Source organism: Nyctereutes procyonoides, unplaced genomic scaffold (assembly GCF_905146905.1).
Source record: "Nyctereutes procyonoides isolate TBG_1078 unplaced genomic scaffold, NYPRO_anot_genome, whole genome shotgun sequence".
NCBI classification, from domain to species: Eukaryota; Metazoa; Chordata; class Mammalia; order Carnivora; family Canidae; genus Nyctereutes; species Nyctereutes procyonoides.
This window is the reverse complement of record NW_026575049.1, coordinates 27821585-27837924: the sequence shown is the minus strand read 5'-3', so window position 1 is coordinate 27837924 and position 16340 is coordinate 27821585. Positions and strand designations below refer to the sequence as shown.

At 58.1% G+C, this 16340-nt stretch overlaps 1 protein-coding gene and 1 long non-coding RNA gene across 2 annotated transcripts in view; one reads left to right on the top strand and one right to left on the bottom strand.

Moving 5' to 3' along the window:
* The window catches only part of TRIOBP (TRIO and F-actin binding protein), a 53268-nt gene that overhangs the window by 23547 nt on the left and 13381 nt on the right, over positions 1 to 16340 (top strand). The window contains exons 8-13 of the mRNA XM_055329024.1: positions 361 to 438; positions 2823 to 2960; positions 11926 to 11982; positions 14412 to 14480; positions 14593 to 14682; positions 15031 to 15140. Of these exons, the coding sequence (XP_055184999.1) occupies positions 361 to 438; positions 2823 to 2960; positions 11926 to 11982; positions 14412 to 14480; positions 14593 to 14682; positions 15031 to 15140 (542 nt within the window). The remainder of the gene's footprint in view (positions 1 to 360; positions 439 to 2822; positions 2961 to 11925; positions 11983 to 14411; positions 14481 to 14592; positions 14683 to 15030; positions 15141 to 16340) is intronic.
* LOC129511901 (uncharacterized) lies at positions 5495 to 6525 on the bottom strand. Its single transcript, XR_008664931.1, has 2 exons — positions 6248 to 6525; positions 5495 to 5700 (listed from the first exon to the last, which is right to left on the bottom strand). It is a non-coding gene; the product is annotated as an uncharacterized LOC129511901 (long non-coding RNA).

The following is a 16340-nucleotide window of genomic DNA, read 5'->3' as shown; positions in this document are numbered from 1 at the left end:
GTGGAAGGATAAATGTGGACTATGAATGATGGGTGGTGAAAGAATATTGGAAGGATGAGTAGAAGGATGATGGATGAATGGATGTTGGATGGACTGAGAAAGGCTACATGGATGTTGGATGGATGGATAGATGATGAATAGAGAATGGATGTGTGAGATGATGGATATTGGGTAGGTTAGTGAGTGGATAATGTAGGGCAGATATTGGTTGGTTGGATGGATAATACTTGGATCTTTTGATGTTGGATGCTAAATGGTTGTTGGATGGATGGATGATGAACGGATGGTTAAGAAGGTGGAAACATGAATGGAACCCGGGGAATAACCCAAGGGCTAAGCTCTGTTCTTTCTTATCTCCAGTTACAATCAGAGGAGCCTGAGGAGTCAGAACCAAGCAAAGGCCAAGACTCACTGACCGACCAGAAGCAGGCAGACTCGGTAGTTGGGTCATGGGTGTGGGCACATAGGGCGGTGAAGGGAAGGGAAATCAGGTTGGATGTGGGCTGAGGTCCTCTGATGAGCTCTAGGGTCGTCCAGACCAGGGTTGGCTCTGCCATGGGGCTATCTGTGTGCATGGTAGGGCCTTGAGAGGAGGGCCTCCAGAGGAGCTGGGCAGCAGAGCCACCTCTGGCTTGGGGACCTGGGTAGGTAAATGATCCTGGGGTCCAAAGCCCAGGGCTCTGCTTTTAACTTGTTAGGATGCCCTGAAAATTCACTCCCCTTTTCTGGGTAAATGGCAGTTTGACCCTGATGGTGTCTGGAGGCAAGGTCCTTCTGGTTCTGGAGGGCTGGCCAGGCAGGGAGAAGGGGTAGAGATTCCAGGAGCTGGAGCCAGAGAACTGCCGAGGAGGTGCTGCTGTCAGCTGAGCCTGGATGGTCTCCAGGGTCCTGGGCGGGAGAGATGTGTGCGGGAGGGGTGGGGGGTGGGACCCAGTGAGGCTGCTGGGAGGCCCGGCTGCAGCTGGAGCACATTGCCGGCCCCGCCCCTCCCCACAACCTGCCAAACAGACTGTTCTCATCACCCTCGGCCTCCAGAGAGGTGAGGTCAGAGCTGACAGCCCGGGCAGCGGGAGGCAAGGAGAAGGAGACCGGCTGCTTGGGGCTGTGCTTTCCTCGTCCTGCTCTTGTTCTGCTATTTCGGTGCTGCCGCCTGAGAAGTCAAGCTGGGGGGGTGGTGGACATCTGTCTGGCTGCCTGGAACCCCCGGCCTGGCCCTGCTGCTAATCGGAGGTGGTCCGGGGGTGGGTTCTGCCCAGACTGGCACTATGCAGATGAGGAAGGGAGTCATTCCAGATCACACCGCCAGGCAGCTGCTGACCTCCAACTAGGACCTGGGGCTCTGGACCCTGGTCCCTCTGCAGCCTGGGCGTGGCTTCCTGGCCCTGTCCTAATTCCCATGCGTAGCCTCCCACAATGGCAGCAGGACTCTCACTGCTCGGTGACCTGTCTTCCTGTCTGTGAAATGGGAGGGGACAGAGGACCGGCCACTAAAGGCACTTCCAGCTCTCACAGGGACTCTGGCAACTTTGCTCTTCCTCTTTCTGGGTTATTTCTTCATACTTCCTGGGGCCAGAGTTTTGTGAACCAAAAAGCAAGAGCAGTATAGGGGGTCCCCCTCTAATCCCCACCAACACGAAACCTCTCAATCCATTTCCAGGCAACCTGGATTGGACAGAGCTGATGACTGCCTCTTTTGCTTGTCCGTTCATTCATTCATTCATTCATTCATTCATTCATTCATTCATTCATTCACATATACTTAGTCAGAACCTTCTGTATGCCTGGGTGTGGGCCAGAAGTAAATTGGAGCACATGGGGCTCCTGGTCCGGTGGCCAGGGCTGTGCTGGGGAAGGTGGAGGCTGGGTGGGGAGCAGTCCTTCCCCCAAAGCCTTGCTGGACCCATACTTTGACGCTTTCCGTTCCACTGCCAGATGCTCTCTGGATTCTGGAGAGTGGGGACCCCTGCAACTCTGTCCTACCTCTCTGGCTGTAAGCTGCTTATGGCACTTTGGGTAAATGTCTCTGCTTTGCTGGGGCCTGTCTCCCAAACAAAGATGACTGCAAAGGGGGTGCATATGAGGGCTCTGCCAGGCGTGACCGCAGAGGTCTGTGATTCATTCCTTTCATTAAGGGGAGAGAGCAAGGCAGGTGGGGGCACTTATGTGACCCCTTGGTGCCAGACGGGTTGTTGCCATGGGGAAGTGGACTCAGAGTTTCCACATCTTTAGGTATTTCATGAGAAACTGGAAATAGGCAGTTATATGTTAATGTCTTGATTCTTTTTTCTTTTTTAATTTCATTTATTTATTCATGAGAGACACACACACACACACACACACTGAGGTAGATATACAGGCAGAGGGAGAAGCAGGCTCCATTGCAAGGTGCCCGACATGGGACTCAATCCCAGGTCTCCAGGACCACGACCTGGGCCAAAGGTGGCGCTAAACCGCTGAGCCACCTGGGCTGCCCCTAATCTCTTGATTCTCTAACATTGGGACCTAATGCACATTATCTGAAAACCCTATGCAGGCTGAACACACGTCTGGGGCCTGCACGGCCCTCCTCCTGGCCACTGGCAGTTTGACTTTAGGATGGTGCATGTCTCCAAAGGTGCTGAGCCCCAAGAGCCCTATCAGCCAAACACCCCGTAGTGTGAATGAGTTAACAAGCTCTTTTCTTGGCAGCTCTGTGAGACAAGAAAGGTAGGAACCCTGGGCCTCTGAGGTGGGCATTACAGAATAGGCAGGGGAGACTGTAGTCAGGCCCCCCCCATCCCACCAAAGGGACGTGGGGGCCAACACTGGACCCTGTTTGACAGGCAGACAAGAGGCCAGCGGAGGGCAAGGCTGGGAGCCCACTCAAGGGCCGACTGGTGACCTCATGGCGGATGCCCGGGGACCGTCCCACGCTGTTCAATCCGTTCCTGCTGTCTCTGGGGGTCCTCAGGTGGCAAAGGGTAGGCTGGCTCCAGCAGGGTGGGAGGGATAAGGGTGGGAGAGAGGGGGAGGGGAGGTAGGATGTTGGTGTCAGTTCAAAGGAGGGAGAGTGGAGGCTGGGAGGGGATTTGGGGCTCCCATACAAGAAAGGAGAGATAGAGGCAGGGTCCTCAGGGCCCCATGGTCTCTGCAAGTGGCTGGGATTTCCCACCCCCAGGACAGGGCTGGGGCTGTTTTCAGTTTTTGGGGTGAGGGGGGAGACTGAATAATCTACATGGCTCCCAAAAAGCCAAGGGGAGCCAGGTTGGGGGGAAGGGAGAGAGAGATGGCCTGCGGGGGGCTCAGTGTGTCTCAGACCTGGGCCTGAGCCAGTTTCACAAACATCTGGCATTACGTAACCTACTCCCTGCCCAGTGAGGGCTGTAAACACTCAGGCCTCTGGTTCAGGGTTTCCTCAAGGGCAGAGAAGGGAGGCAGCTATGACTCTCTCCCTCCTGCCCCCTTCACAGCAGAGGCAAGGGCCCTGGCCTCTCCAGGGGCCACTGGCTGGCTCGTAGGGTCCCTTCTCTTAGTGACAGGCTGACTCTTGCACTCTCTTTGGGCCTGGGTCCAGCACTAGGCTGGGCACATTAGGGACAGTACAACCCATTTTGTGGATGAGAAGACCGAGGCTCAGAGAGGTGAGCTGACTTGTTCAAGTTGCACAGATGGGGTTTAGAGGAGCTAGCCTCTTGTGATTTTCCTGGTTCCCAGATGGGAGAATGGTTGCAGCTAACCCCTCCACCCCCGCCCCACCAAGCCTCAAGGGCCACATCTGTGTAATGGGGAAAAGTCTATAGTGACTCTCAGGGCTGCAGAGAGCAGGTTGCTCAGGATGCACAGAGGTGCAAGGGTGGGCGGGGGGGGTGGGGGGAGCATCTAAACACTAACTTTCCCTGCCACCTTATGATTTCCTCTCTGCTGCTTTTGGGGGTTAAGGCACTAGGGTGATCAGACAAACAAGGTTATCTGGGCAGGGTGGTACCTTCAAACCCTGGGCGGGAATTACCTTATCACACTAAGTAAAGGTTGCCAACGTGCAGCAGGTCTGGCAGGAGGGAGCAGGTAAGTCGCTGGCAGAGAGAAGGGCACAGAAACAGGGGGAAGGACTCTGGGATAATGGTGCTGGTGATGAGAACCAATGGGCATCTCCTTTTGCTCAGCTCCATGTTCAGTGAGTGACATGCCTGAGCTCATTTAACCCTCAGCACCAGGCATACTAAGTACAGTGTGTATTGTCCATTTTACAGATGAGAAAGTGAAACCCGGGGAGGAGAAAAGCCACTTGTTCTAGGTCACACCAGGGGCAGAGCTGAGATTCGAACCCTGCTTGGGCTGACTGCGGAGCCCTCCCACCTCTGTGCATCCTGAGCTCCAAGCCCTGCTTGCAGAGAATCTCCACAGATTTTTCCCCATTAGACAAATGTGGCCATGGAGGCTGAGTTGGCAGCCGTTTTCTCTCTCATCTGGGAGAGAGGAAACTCAGGAGCTGGGAATGGAACTGCCAGCGGGGCCTCCCAGACACTTAGAGCAGCTTCAAACATCTCTTGCGTTGGAGAGTGAAACTGGTCCAAGGTCAAGAGTCAGGAACCCTAGGCTTGAGTCCTGTCTGTCACCAATGTGCATGGCTTTGGGCCATCGTCACCCTTTCTGAGCCTCATGGTGTTCTCCTCAATAGAGTAGCAGTTTGACGTGGATAACCCCGGAGTTTGGTGGCCCTGGATTCCTGGGTCTGTACTAGCTCCGCCCTACTAGGGACAAGCTGTGGTAAGGGACCCATCCCTCCATTTGTGCATGCCTTCCCTGGACCGATGTTTACTGAGGACCTACTATGCACTGGGGCCCTGGGCTGGCCTCCAAGATACAGGCTCAGCCCACAGGAAACTCGATTTGGTGAGGCCACTGACATGTAACTGATGAGAACACAGTGTGGTCATCACTTTAGTGGCTGAATGTCCGATGCAGGGAGCCCTGCGCGAGGAGATTCTCACTCTGAGCTGGGGGCACTTTGGCTCCTTTTGGACTGAGAGACCTGGAGAGCCAGGTGAAATTTTCCAGGCAAAACAAACATTTGCAGAGAGGGGAGGAAGGGGTGGGGGACAGAAGGGAGTGTGTGTGTGTGGGGGGGCACAAAGAACAGGAAATGGAGTGTTTCAGAGAACCACAAGTGTAGTCCCATTTCAGGTACAAAGGACCTGGCTTAATCTGGGAATTCCCAGTTGCTCAGTGTGACGCATCCCTAGCACATAAAATGTGTGTGTGTGTGTGTGTGTGTGTGTGTGTGTGTGTGTGTGTGTGGTGATGGAGGACAACAGGCAGGGGTCAGATTATGATGGATGCTGACAGCCTGGAACAAGAATGCAGAGCTGATCTATTAGCACGGGGGAGGTGTTGAACTTTGAGCAGGAGAGTGATCTGATCCCTGGGTTAAGGGTATTACTAGCTGAGTCCCAGAGGCCAGGAAAGCAGTAAGGAGGCTGGTGCTGTCAGGGGCCACTGGGACAGGGCACTGGTGGTAGGTGAGGTCTTCTGTTTATTCACTCACTCTATCAAGGACCAAATGCCTGAGTGAGGTTCAGGGGTAGGGCACACGAAGGCAGGAAGGCCAGTGTCTAAAGGAAGATAGGCTTGTTCTTGGCCTCATTCCTCAGGGTGGAGAAGACGCGGTCCAGTGGGAAACACCGGAAAGAACTTCAGGTCCCTGGGCCTCTGTTTCTTTGTCTGTGAAATGGGGGGAGTCATTATGGTTATGACCGCAATAATATTTGAACCCCAAACTGAGATGACAGAAAATTGGAGTGGCAGTTATTCCCAGCTCCCCTGCCCCCCACCCAGGGACGGCACTTAACACTGAATCCTTACAGGAACACCGTGAGATAAGAGCAGGAAGGATCCCCTTTTACAGAGGGTGAGGCCCAGAAAGGTTAAGCACTGTGCTTAAAGTTAACAGGGTTTGAACCACAATGCCGCACAAGCTTCCACCACATTTTCAACAAATTCCATCAAGGTCCCTTCTGTGCTGCAAGGCTCAGAGGAGCTCCCGCAGGCAAGAGGCCTCTTACAAACTGCCAAGTGCTGAGAATGTGGGAATCAGGTGTACGCCCACCCCCAAGAACCCAAAAAGGGGTTCTTAGGCCCAGAAAGACCCGCTTGTGAGGAGGGGCCGCCTGGGGAACGCCCTACCTTCCCTGAGCTCACCGTGCGCTTGCATTCCCCGCTGGGAATCCCCGCCCCTTCTTACTGTGTGACTTTGGGCAAGTCGGCTCACCTCTCTGAGCCTGTTTTCTCATCAGTAACATGGGGACAGGGACACCTCCCGGTCAGGTCTGTGGCGAGGCCGAAGTCAGGTTGCACAGGTAAGAGCGGGGCTCGGCGAGTCGCCCACGGCCCCGTGGAGCGGAGGCAGGACACCGGCTCGGTCCGGCGGCTCGCGGGAGCCCTAGGCAGGGCGACTGGGCGCCGCCCCCGCTGCCCCCGCCGTGCAGCCCCGCGCCGCGGCCGGACGAGTCCCCTGCACGCCCGGCCCCGCCTTCCTGCCAGCGCCGGCGGCCGCGGCCCCGCGCGGCTCCCTCCGCCCCATCCGCCGCCCCGCGCCCGCCGCCCGCGCCCGCCGCCCTCGCGCCCGTCCCGGCGCGGCAGGCCCCGCCCCCCGGCCCGGCCCGTGCTCCCATTGGTCCGCCCGCGCCCCCGCCGCTGTTTGTCCGGGCTTCCCCGCCGCCCATTGGCCCTCCCGGGTCCTCCCAGGAAGTTTGAAAAAAAAAAAAAAGTTTTATGGGCGGATGGAAGGGGCCGGGGCAGCGCCGGGGAAGGGCAGGGCCGGAGCGGCGGCGGGCGGCCGAGCGGGGGCGGCGGCGGCGGCGGCGGCGGCGGGGTTCCCGCGCTGCTGGGCCCGGCCCGAGAGCCCCTTCCACCTTCCTGCGTCCTGCTCCCGCCGCCCCGGGGCGCCGCCATGACGGTGAGTGCCCCTCCGCCGGGCCGCCCCTCCGCCCGGCCGCTCCCGCCGGGGCACCCCTCGCCTCCCGGAGGCGGAGGCGGAGGCGGAGGCGGAGGCGGAGGCGGGCGCGGAGGAGGTCTCGGCCGGAAGACGGGGCGAGCCCGGCGCCCCCGGCCGGCCTGCCTCCGCTGGCCGCAGCCTCCCCTCCCCTTCCCGGGCGGGGGGCCAGGGCGACCCCGAGGAAAGCGGGCTCCGGGCCCCGGCAGCCCTCCGCTCCGCCGCCACCTTTGCGGGACGGGTCGCGGACACTCCGGGCGGCCGCCTCCTACCTGCCCTCAGCCCCCCGGGGAAGACCTGACCCGACGCTGCCAGACTCCCAGGGCTCCGGGCAGTGCGGGAGCGAGGACGGGCCCGGCCGCGGCGTGGGGTCGCGCCTGGGCCGCAGAGACGCCGTCCCGGCTCGGAAGGGGCGCGCAGACCCAGCGCTGGGACGGCTGCCTCCCCGCGTGGGCGCCGGCCCGAGGCCGGGGGGTGAGGGGCCGCCCCGCCCGCCCCGCCGCCCCGCCCTGTCCGGGAGCCCCGCTGGGACTTCTGGAGCGGCGCGATGCCCTGCCCCGCCGGGCTTGCCACTTGGCGGCGGCGCTGGGGCCTCGGCGGGGGCAAGCCCGCGAGTGAGGTGGGGCACAGAGGGGCAGAGCGTTGTCGTGCTCTGGGGGATGGACACTCCCCAAGTCACGTCGGTACCTGTGCCTCAATGATCGTATCGGGCCTCACGGCTGAGGTCACCATTATTCCCATTTCACAGCTGGATAAACTGAGGCTTGGGGAGGGACGGGGGTGAGTGGCCCGGGGTTGCCCTGAGCGTAGAGGAAGGAGTAGCTTCTTTTCAGGTCAGTCTGGCCCCTTGACCGTGATGTTCTGGAAAGGAGGGGCGGGGCTGCTTTTGGTTTCTGGCGAGTGCCTTGGGGAGGCTCTGACAGCCCGGGGGGGGGGGGGGGGCGGGGGGGTGTGATGGAGTTGAGCGGGGAGGGTTTGCGCATGCGCACGTCCCTTCCCTCAGCTAGTGGAGACCCTGAGGAGAAGTGGGCTGGGCTGCCCCTGGTTGGCCCTAAGGGCCCCTGCCCCCGTGAGTGTGATGACCGGGCCGCTGCTTGGACTTCCTCGGCCTCCGCACATCCTGCCACCTCCCTGCTGGCTCTTCCTGTCGTCAGCAGCCTCCCTTTGGTCAGGGAGCGGAGAGGGATGTTGGGGGAGGAGCTGAGTCAGTGTCCTGGCCACCCACCCAGGCCCCCAAGCCCAGGGGGAGGGTGGTTGCATTGCCTACTGGGTGCCTGCCAGATCTCGAACTGGGTGCTTTCACGTTAGCAGAGTTGATCCTTTAAGGATGATTATAGCTTCCCATCCAACAGATGAGAACACTGAGGTGTAGAGAGGAAGTAACATGGCCCCAGGGCTGAGCCAGCATTTGGATCTAGATCTGTCCGATTTTTCTCTCGGGGGCTAAATAAGAAATGTACACTGTTGCCTCTCTTGAGGAAGCCCGTGGTGAACAGGGGTGAGGCTGCTCCGGGAAGCCTGTGGGAGCACTTGGAGGAGGGACAGCATATCCCTGTGGTGGTGATGGGGGCTTCCAAAGGAAGACACCCTCCTGTGATTGATTGTCAGACTTTGTCAGGTGGAAATGAACTGGGGAGGGAACACTGTAGACAAACACATCCTGGTCATGTTTGGGGAAAGCTGAGAACATACAAAAGGGACCTGGAAAGGAAGGCCTCGCAGGCCAGGAGAAGCAGTTTGGGCTTTGGTCAGGGGCACTGGGGAGCCAAGAAAGGTTTTGGAGCAGGGCAGAGGCTCATGGTCACCAATGACAATGTTTGCTGGGTTCATCGTGGTTGCTTCATGCCTGAGCCTGCCCTAGCCTGCTGTCCCTCCTGTACCTTCTCCACATCCTTTTCCCCTCTCCTGGCCTCCAGCCCTGAGCTCAGAGATCTACAGGGAGCAAGTGGTAAAGTTGCCATGAACAGGTAAATGCCTGAAGGCTTCAGGAAGCCGGGCCTGGAGTCCCAATCTGCCCCACCTCCTTTTGCCGTGGCCCCACACAGCCCTGCCCTTGGAGCCTCCTTCCCCAGCCACTGCCTGGCATCAAATTATATACCTGTCCACTTGTTTATTGTCTGTTTCCTGAGTTCCACCAGGGCAGGGGCCACATCTCCTGTTTGCAGCTGATTTCCTGGCCTAAAGCAGTGGCTGGTGCTTTAAAAAAAAAAAAAATTTGTTTTTCAGCACACATTCTCTTAGCCCCTGGTCCTGGAGGGGGTCAGCGCATGTCTCTAACTCCGAGTTGCTTCTCCTCTATCCTGTGAGGGATAAGTGAATGGCTTTAAGATAATCACAAATGCAGCAGAGGCTGTGGGAGAGCAGCTGGCATGGCGTGTGCTGTGTACTGGGAAAGGGGCCTCGGAGGTGGCAATTGGGCCTTAGGGCATGAGTAGGGATTTGCCTGGTTCACGAAGGAGGAGGAAGCCTGGTATTTAAGCAGAAGACATGAGCCCATGTGGAAGGCCGGGGGTCCTGATATGTTGAGGATCAGAGAGCATATGTGGTGATATAAAAATGGGGTTCTCTGTGCAAGAGGGAGGCCAGGCTGGAAGGGTGAGCTGAGGCTTTTGTGCCATCAGGCAGCCGGACCTTGTTTAGAAGCCACTTGGAGCCATCCCTGGAGGTTTGAAGCAGACTTGTGACACTAGGCCTTTTTGAGGGGGTCCACCTGCCAAGAGTGTGCTTAGGGGCGGCCGTGTCAGTGGTCCAGGCAGGTGGGAGGCAGTACTGACCTGTGGCCATGACCAAAGGGAGGAGAGGGCAGGTTGTGGGAGCTTCCTCAGGGAATGTGAGCTTCCTCAGATGGAGGAAGGGTGCCTGGGCCCGAAGAGGCCATGTGGGAAGGAACAGCATGAGAGGTTTAGGCTCCAGATCGTTTGACCCCAAACAGGGGTTCCCAGGGTACCATAGGACCTTCCCTGCCAGCGGATTTGAAATCTCCCATTGGCAGCCTCCTCCCCACAAGGTGTCTGGGCCATTTAGCACCCAACATGCGTGTGGTATGTTTGTACCAGCTTCCAGAAGGTCACTGAGCTTCTCCGTGTGGAGCTCATTCAGTCCTCTCACAAAGCTCGGGGGAGAGCAGGACTGTCCCCCCATCATTTGCCACATTAGGCAGCCAGGGCTTAGGGAGGGGATGTGATGCACCCTCCCACACTGCCCCCTCCCCACCCTCTGCTTCCCAGGCAGCCTTTGGGGGTCCCTGCTTGCCATTCTAGCCAGGGAGCCCTCGCTCACCCCTGGAAGCCTATGGCTGATCACTGATCTCCCGGCCCCGGCCCAGTCTGATGGGCTCTGGGTCATCTGCTCGTACCTTCCCAGGAGCTTTCCCCTGATGCCAGCTCTGCGGGCCATCCCAGGTAGCCTGGCTTCTCCAGGCCGGGGGAGTGGGGGGTGGCGACTGCCCCCAGAGCATGGGAATTTAGACCAGGAAGGTAAACGAGGGTAATATTTATTCAGCAGGTTTTTGTCGAGGCCTAGTCACAGCGCGCCAGGCCCTGGGGGGTTCCGGGGCTCTAGGTTCCTCACTGGAGGTTCCGGTCTGAATGGAGGTCACCCTGGTGATTTGGTGGCTCTGAGTGTAGCTGCCAGTCTTTGGTCTTAGCTTGAGACCACCCTAAGCAGCCTCTGGCACTTGTGGAGAGCAGGGTAGGGGAGAATGGAGAGACACGGGGCAAACACAGCCCCGGGGGTTTCCCAGCTCTGAATGGAGCCCTGTCCTCTCCCTCAGACAGGTATGCAGGAGGGGCTGCCCCGCAAGGGTGGGGCTGCTGGCCCAAGCCCCTCTTAAGCCACTTCCTCTACCTGAGGAAGAGGAGAACGGGGTGGCAGGTGGGTCAGGGGAGGTGGCCAGGTCAGGTGGCTCCGATTTCCAGCTGCTGTCTCTGCTGCCTACCCCACTGGGCCATGCTGCAGGCTCCTTCCACGCAACCAGACACCTTGGCCTGGTGAGGTTGTGATGCTGGTGCTGATAGGTGGGCTCAGAGCCATGGCAACAGGTGGCTGCCTCCTCTGCCCATAGCCTGGCCCGCCCCACTCTCCTCCCTGCCAGTGGGCAGAAGCTGACACTACTGAAGGGAGCAGCACTTAGACAAGAGAGAAGTCTTGTCAGTGGGCTGGGAGGGTGTGGTGGTTGGAGCCCACCGGATGGGCACGGCCGGAGAAAATGCCTGGCTGAGCTGCTGCTTCCTCTAGGCCCAGGTGGGGGTATCTAGCTCACAGGCCTCCGTGGGCCATGCTGCAGCTGGGAGCCCCCAGACCTCCTGGCCATGTCCCACTGGGCAGCACCCAGCAGGTAGGGCTTGATGACACTGAGGTGCCATCTTCCTGGCCCTCCCAGAGATCTGGAGGGAACCAGAGAATCCCTGACGCTGGCCTGGGCCTGGCTCCATCTTTCAGGGTCTGCAGGAGACACAAAAAGGGCAGAGCTTGTCAGAACACAGGAAGATCAGTGAGCGGGGGATGAGCAGGGCATTAAGATATTCTCCTGGTGGGTCTCCTGGCCTTGTCAGTGAGAGGAACTGGACAGTTTGCTCAGCCCTGCTGGTCCAGACTGTTCTTAGAGCTCTCGGGGTCTTGATAGGCAGGGTTCTTCTGGGCCCTCACTCCTACTCTTCAGTGAGGAGGTAGGCTGGTGGGAAGGGGAGCCTGATATTGATGGGGATGTGCCAGTCATCCTGCCTACCATCGCTCTTGGCTCTCAGGTTGTTGGGGAAAGGGGCCAAGGCTGCCTCCCTGGCCGGGGAAACTACCTGGATTTGGGGGTTACCTGGGCCCTCAGCGCCCCCCTCCTGGTTTCCCAGGACCTCAGTCTCACAGGACTCAGGGGAAGAATGGATGCAACACTCCCTCCTCCCCAGCCCTGGTTGGTCCTCCACCAGGCCTAAATCATCTGCCTCCTCATCTTCCCACAGCCCGATCTGCTCAACTTCAAGAAGGGATGGATGTCGATCTTGGACGAGCCTGGAGAGGTAGGAGGGCTGCAATGAGAAGGGAGGGGTCGGCCTAGGCAGTTTCAGTGCCTCCAGCAGGTCCCTGGGGGCAGCCCAGCAGGCTTAGCTGCTTCCATGGCTTGTCTAGGCTTCTAGAGAGCCTGGCCTATGGGTGGAGGGGCCTGAGTGGGCACCCTGAGGGCGGGTGTTTTTTGTGCAGTTGGAGAGGGCCTTGGACTATGGAGATGGGAAGGCAGAGGCTGCTGGGACAGTCTGCAGATGTAAAGGGCAGCAGGAGTAGAGGCCTCCTAGCCCCTCACTCCCTGTCCCCCATTTGCTCCTGTCGCCAAGAGTCCCTTGGCCCTCTCACCTTTGACAACCCTGGCTGGTTCTGAGGGTGTGGGGTGGAAGGGCTCAGAGAGATCAACTGGCCTGAGACGTTACAGATTCTCAAAGACTCAGCCATGCAGGCACCTCTCCCTCCCCCCAGAAGTGGGCCTCAGAGCACAGGCTTTGGAGTCTCACCAACCTGGGCTCCACTGGTCAGGTCACAGCTTCCTCTGGCCTTAGGACCCACATCTATGGAATGGGCATGATGGATAATGATTCTTTCCAGGGTGGACAACAGGGTCAGGGAGGTCAAGCAGCATAGGATCCCTGCCAGAGCTCAGCTAATAACCTTTCCCTTTCTCTGATGCATCCATCCTTAGAATCAGGAAGGGCATCGACCTCTCGCTGGCTCTGCCCTTTCAGCTGCCAGGCTGGATGGAGTCTGGGAGCTGGAGCTGGCTTCCTGCCCACTCAGCCTGGGAGGGGACGGCTCCCCGCCCCTGTCCTGCATGCGCCCGTGGCTCGGGTCTGTGTGCAGCCCGCATGCCGGGGAGGGCTCCGAGCCAAAGGGAATCTCATTGTGTTTCCTACCCACATGTTTTATTCCCTCCAGCCCACAGCCTTCCGTTCCTGTTGCCTGCTCGCTGGTCCTCTGGTGGCTGTGCTCCAGGCTCACACAAGGCCTGGCACCCTGCCAGTGACCCTTCCCAACCTCCCCACCCAGGGTCTCTGGAGGGCAGAGATTATGGGCCCCACCCAGAACTGGCCGCTACTCATCTTCTTTCACAGGGTTTTGGAATGTCCAAGCTGGAAGGGCCCTGGGAGCTCAGCCAGCCCAACCCATTGGTGCAGACAGGGGACAAGCCCACAAAGCTTCCATCTTTTCCAGGGCTGGTAGCCCCTGTGGTAGTCCCAGGCCTAGAACTTGGGCTGCCTAAGACCGTGGAACTCACTGGCTCCTATCTCAGTCATAGATTAGGCTGAAAGGGCCAAAGAGACCATGTGGCCCAGAGACCCTGCCCTGCTTTGTAGAGGGACAGTTGAGGTCCTGAGTGGGAACTCGGGCCATGCCTAGGACAATCCCGAGTAACTTAGTGCTTGGCCCTATGCTAAGTGCCATAAGAGACATACGAGGGAGGGATAGATACTTCTAAGCTCACAAGAAGACTTAGGGACTTCTTATTAGCCCTACAGGTCAGAAGAGTGAAGCTCAGAGAGGTGGAGATACTTGATTGAAGGAACATAGCTAGCAAGGGATAAAATCATCATAACCAGGTCTCTTGGATGCTAAACCCTATTTCTTAGGGGAGGCCATATGGAAAGAATTCAAAAGTGTCATCCTGGCGCATCCTTGAAAACTTGCCATCTTCTTGAGAAAAGAAAACTAAGTATTTGAAATAACAATGTGGATAGAATTTGGTGATAGGGGAGCCCCAGGAGGGCTGAGGACTGGGTGGCATGTGCTGACCCTGCGAGTAGGTGGACCTTGACTGGCATTCCAGTGAATGGCCAGAAGCCCAGAGGTGGGCTGAGCTTGGCATATTTAATATCAAGCTGTTCTGGTCCCCTCCCCTCCCATTCCTTCCCCTCCCCTCTGTGGCCTGCCAACCTAACCCCAGCTGGAGCAGAGAGGCACTGTGGAAAGGTGCCCAAATCATAAATGTGCAGATAACATACTCTCACAAGCTGGACACGTGTGTAAGCAGCACCCAGCTCAAGAAGCAGAGTAGGACCAGTGCTCAGACACCTCCCCCAGGCCACCTTCCAGTCCTACTCTGGGACTTGTCCTTGGCTACTGAGGTGGTCCAGAGGGGCATGGGGAAAAAGACAAGTGCAAGGTTCTGTTCCCTGACTTACTAGGCAAATGACCTTGCACAGGTCACAACCCCTTCCTGGTCTGCACCAGAGGGATAATCTCAATGGAGAGGGTCAGGAGAGGTATGGGACTGTCACCAAATCAGAGAAGCTCCCAGAAGGAAAGGGAAGGTGTGGTCAAGTCATTTCACAGATGCTGCCCCTGGAGGAGCCAGGCTTCAGATCTGGAGTTCCACCTCTGCTCTGTCCCCTGCACACATGCCCTTTCATTCTGCCCTGCCCACAGCCCCCCTCCCCTGCTCACAGCCACCTCTCCTTCACAGTGGAAGAAGCATTGGTTTGTGCTGACAGATTCAAGCCTTAAATACTACAGGGACTCTACCGCTGAGGAGGTGAGACAGAGTGGGAAGGCTCATCAGGTGCTGGGGGGCCCTGGAAGGGGATCAGGGGGCCAGGGGTGGGGGAAGTGGAAGACGTGGATCATCATGGGCCTTCCTGCTGCAGGCCGATGAGCTGGACGGTGAGATCGACCTGCGCTCCTGTACGGATGTCACTGAGTACGCAGTGCAGCGCAACTATGGCTTCCAGATCCACGTGAGCCTCCATGCCTCTGGGGTGGCGTCATCCGGGTGATGGGCTTCGTGACTGGCTCCAAGCACTCATTTACCTGGAGGCCCTGTCCTCAGAGCCAGTCAGACACTCTGCTGCCAACACCTAGCCTATCTGGGGAGACCACAGATATCATGGGGCGGGTGGGATGTTGGGGAGATCTTGGAACCAGCTGACAGAGGGGAGCTTTTCTACCCTCTGCTCATCCCTAGGGGCAGGACCTTAGGTTCCCTCCCCAGGGGGAAAGAGCCATCCTTCCAGGGTGAACAGTGGACACAGGGTGGCGGGTGGGGACTGGCCACGTGGCAACCTGCCCATGGGGTGGACTTGCAGACCAAGGATGCTGTCTACACCTTGTCGGCCATGACCTCGGGTATCCGGCGGAACTGGATCGAGGCTTTGCGGAAGACCGTGCGACCCACCTCTGCCCCGGATGTCACCAAGTATGTGCCAAGCTGGACTGGAACCTTGAGGGAAGCACTTAGCCCGGCTTCCCTGAGTGGGGTTCAGGCACACCAGCTGAGGGCTCTGAGGCTGTACCTCCTGGGCCTCAGTTTCTCCATCAACAAAATGGAGAGAGGGCAATGAGCATTCTGGGCACTCACTCGAAAATACATGGAGGATTTGAGGTTTGACTGCCATCCCCCCAATCCTGAAAGGGGGGGAGGGGGTTAGACTCTAGAGAAGGTGCCAGTGAGTGAAAGGCCCCCGCTAGGTGGCTGATTGTCTGTGAGCCGAGGGAGCTGTGTCTAAGCCTGTGTTAGGGAGAAGGTGTAGTCAGGTAGTCTGGATGGGGAACTCATCCCCTGGAGGTGGCCTTGAGTAGAGGGTAGGAGGACTGAATGAGCTGGTAGCAGTGCCCTCACGGTATAAACCCTAGCCATCCGGGGGCATGGGAATTGCAGCAGGTGCACAGCAGGAAAGGGTGTGGTGATGGGGGGCCCAAGCATGAGCCCCCCCTCCCTCACTGGGCCATACCCTGGCTGCTCAGCCTCAGGCCAGTGACTTTCTTGTCTGAGTTTCAGATCCCTCATCTGTCATGCTGAGCATGACGTCTGCCTCCTGGGAGGGATGTATGCGGAAGCCCTCTGTGGACTCTGAAGCACTATGCAGCTGGACTTTTATTTAGTCTATAGGCTCAGCTGCTGTAACAAAGAAGCCCCAAACACAGTGGCATAAATACGGGAGAACTTTCTTTCTCTCTCCAGAACAATCCAGAGGTGTGTGATCCAGACCTGGTGGGGCAGCTCTGCGGCCCACAGCTCACACCTTTGTCTCTGGCTCTGTTCTCCAGGAGCCAGGCTAGGGCATGGCTGGTGCTTCATAGGGTGCCACCTGTCACACCATTGGGCAGAGTATTGTCACATGGCCTCACCGCTGGGATGGGTGCTGGCGGGTATTTTTGGCCAGGCAACTATGTACGTAGCTGTTACTAACAGAGGAAGGGGAGGACTGCCACAGTTTGTGCTCTATACCCAGAGGTCAACTCACTGCATCAGCAGTGGCCGTGGGCATCTCCCCTACTCCACTGTGAGTCTCTTGAACCCAGGACCTTGCCTTAAACTACACTTCTGGTAATAACACTTTGATCACCATTGGCAAAGGGCTTTTGGCTGCTTTACACACATCCCCTCACCTAGTCC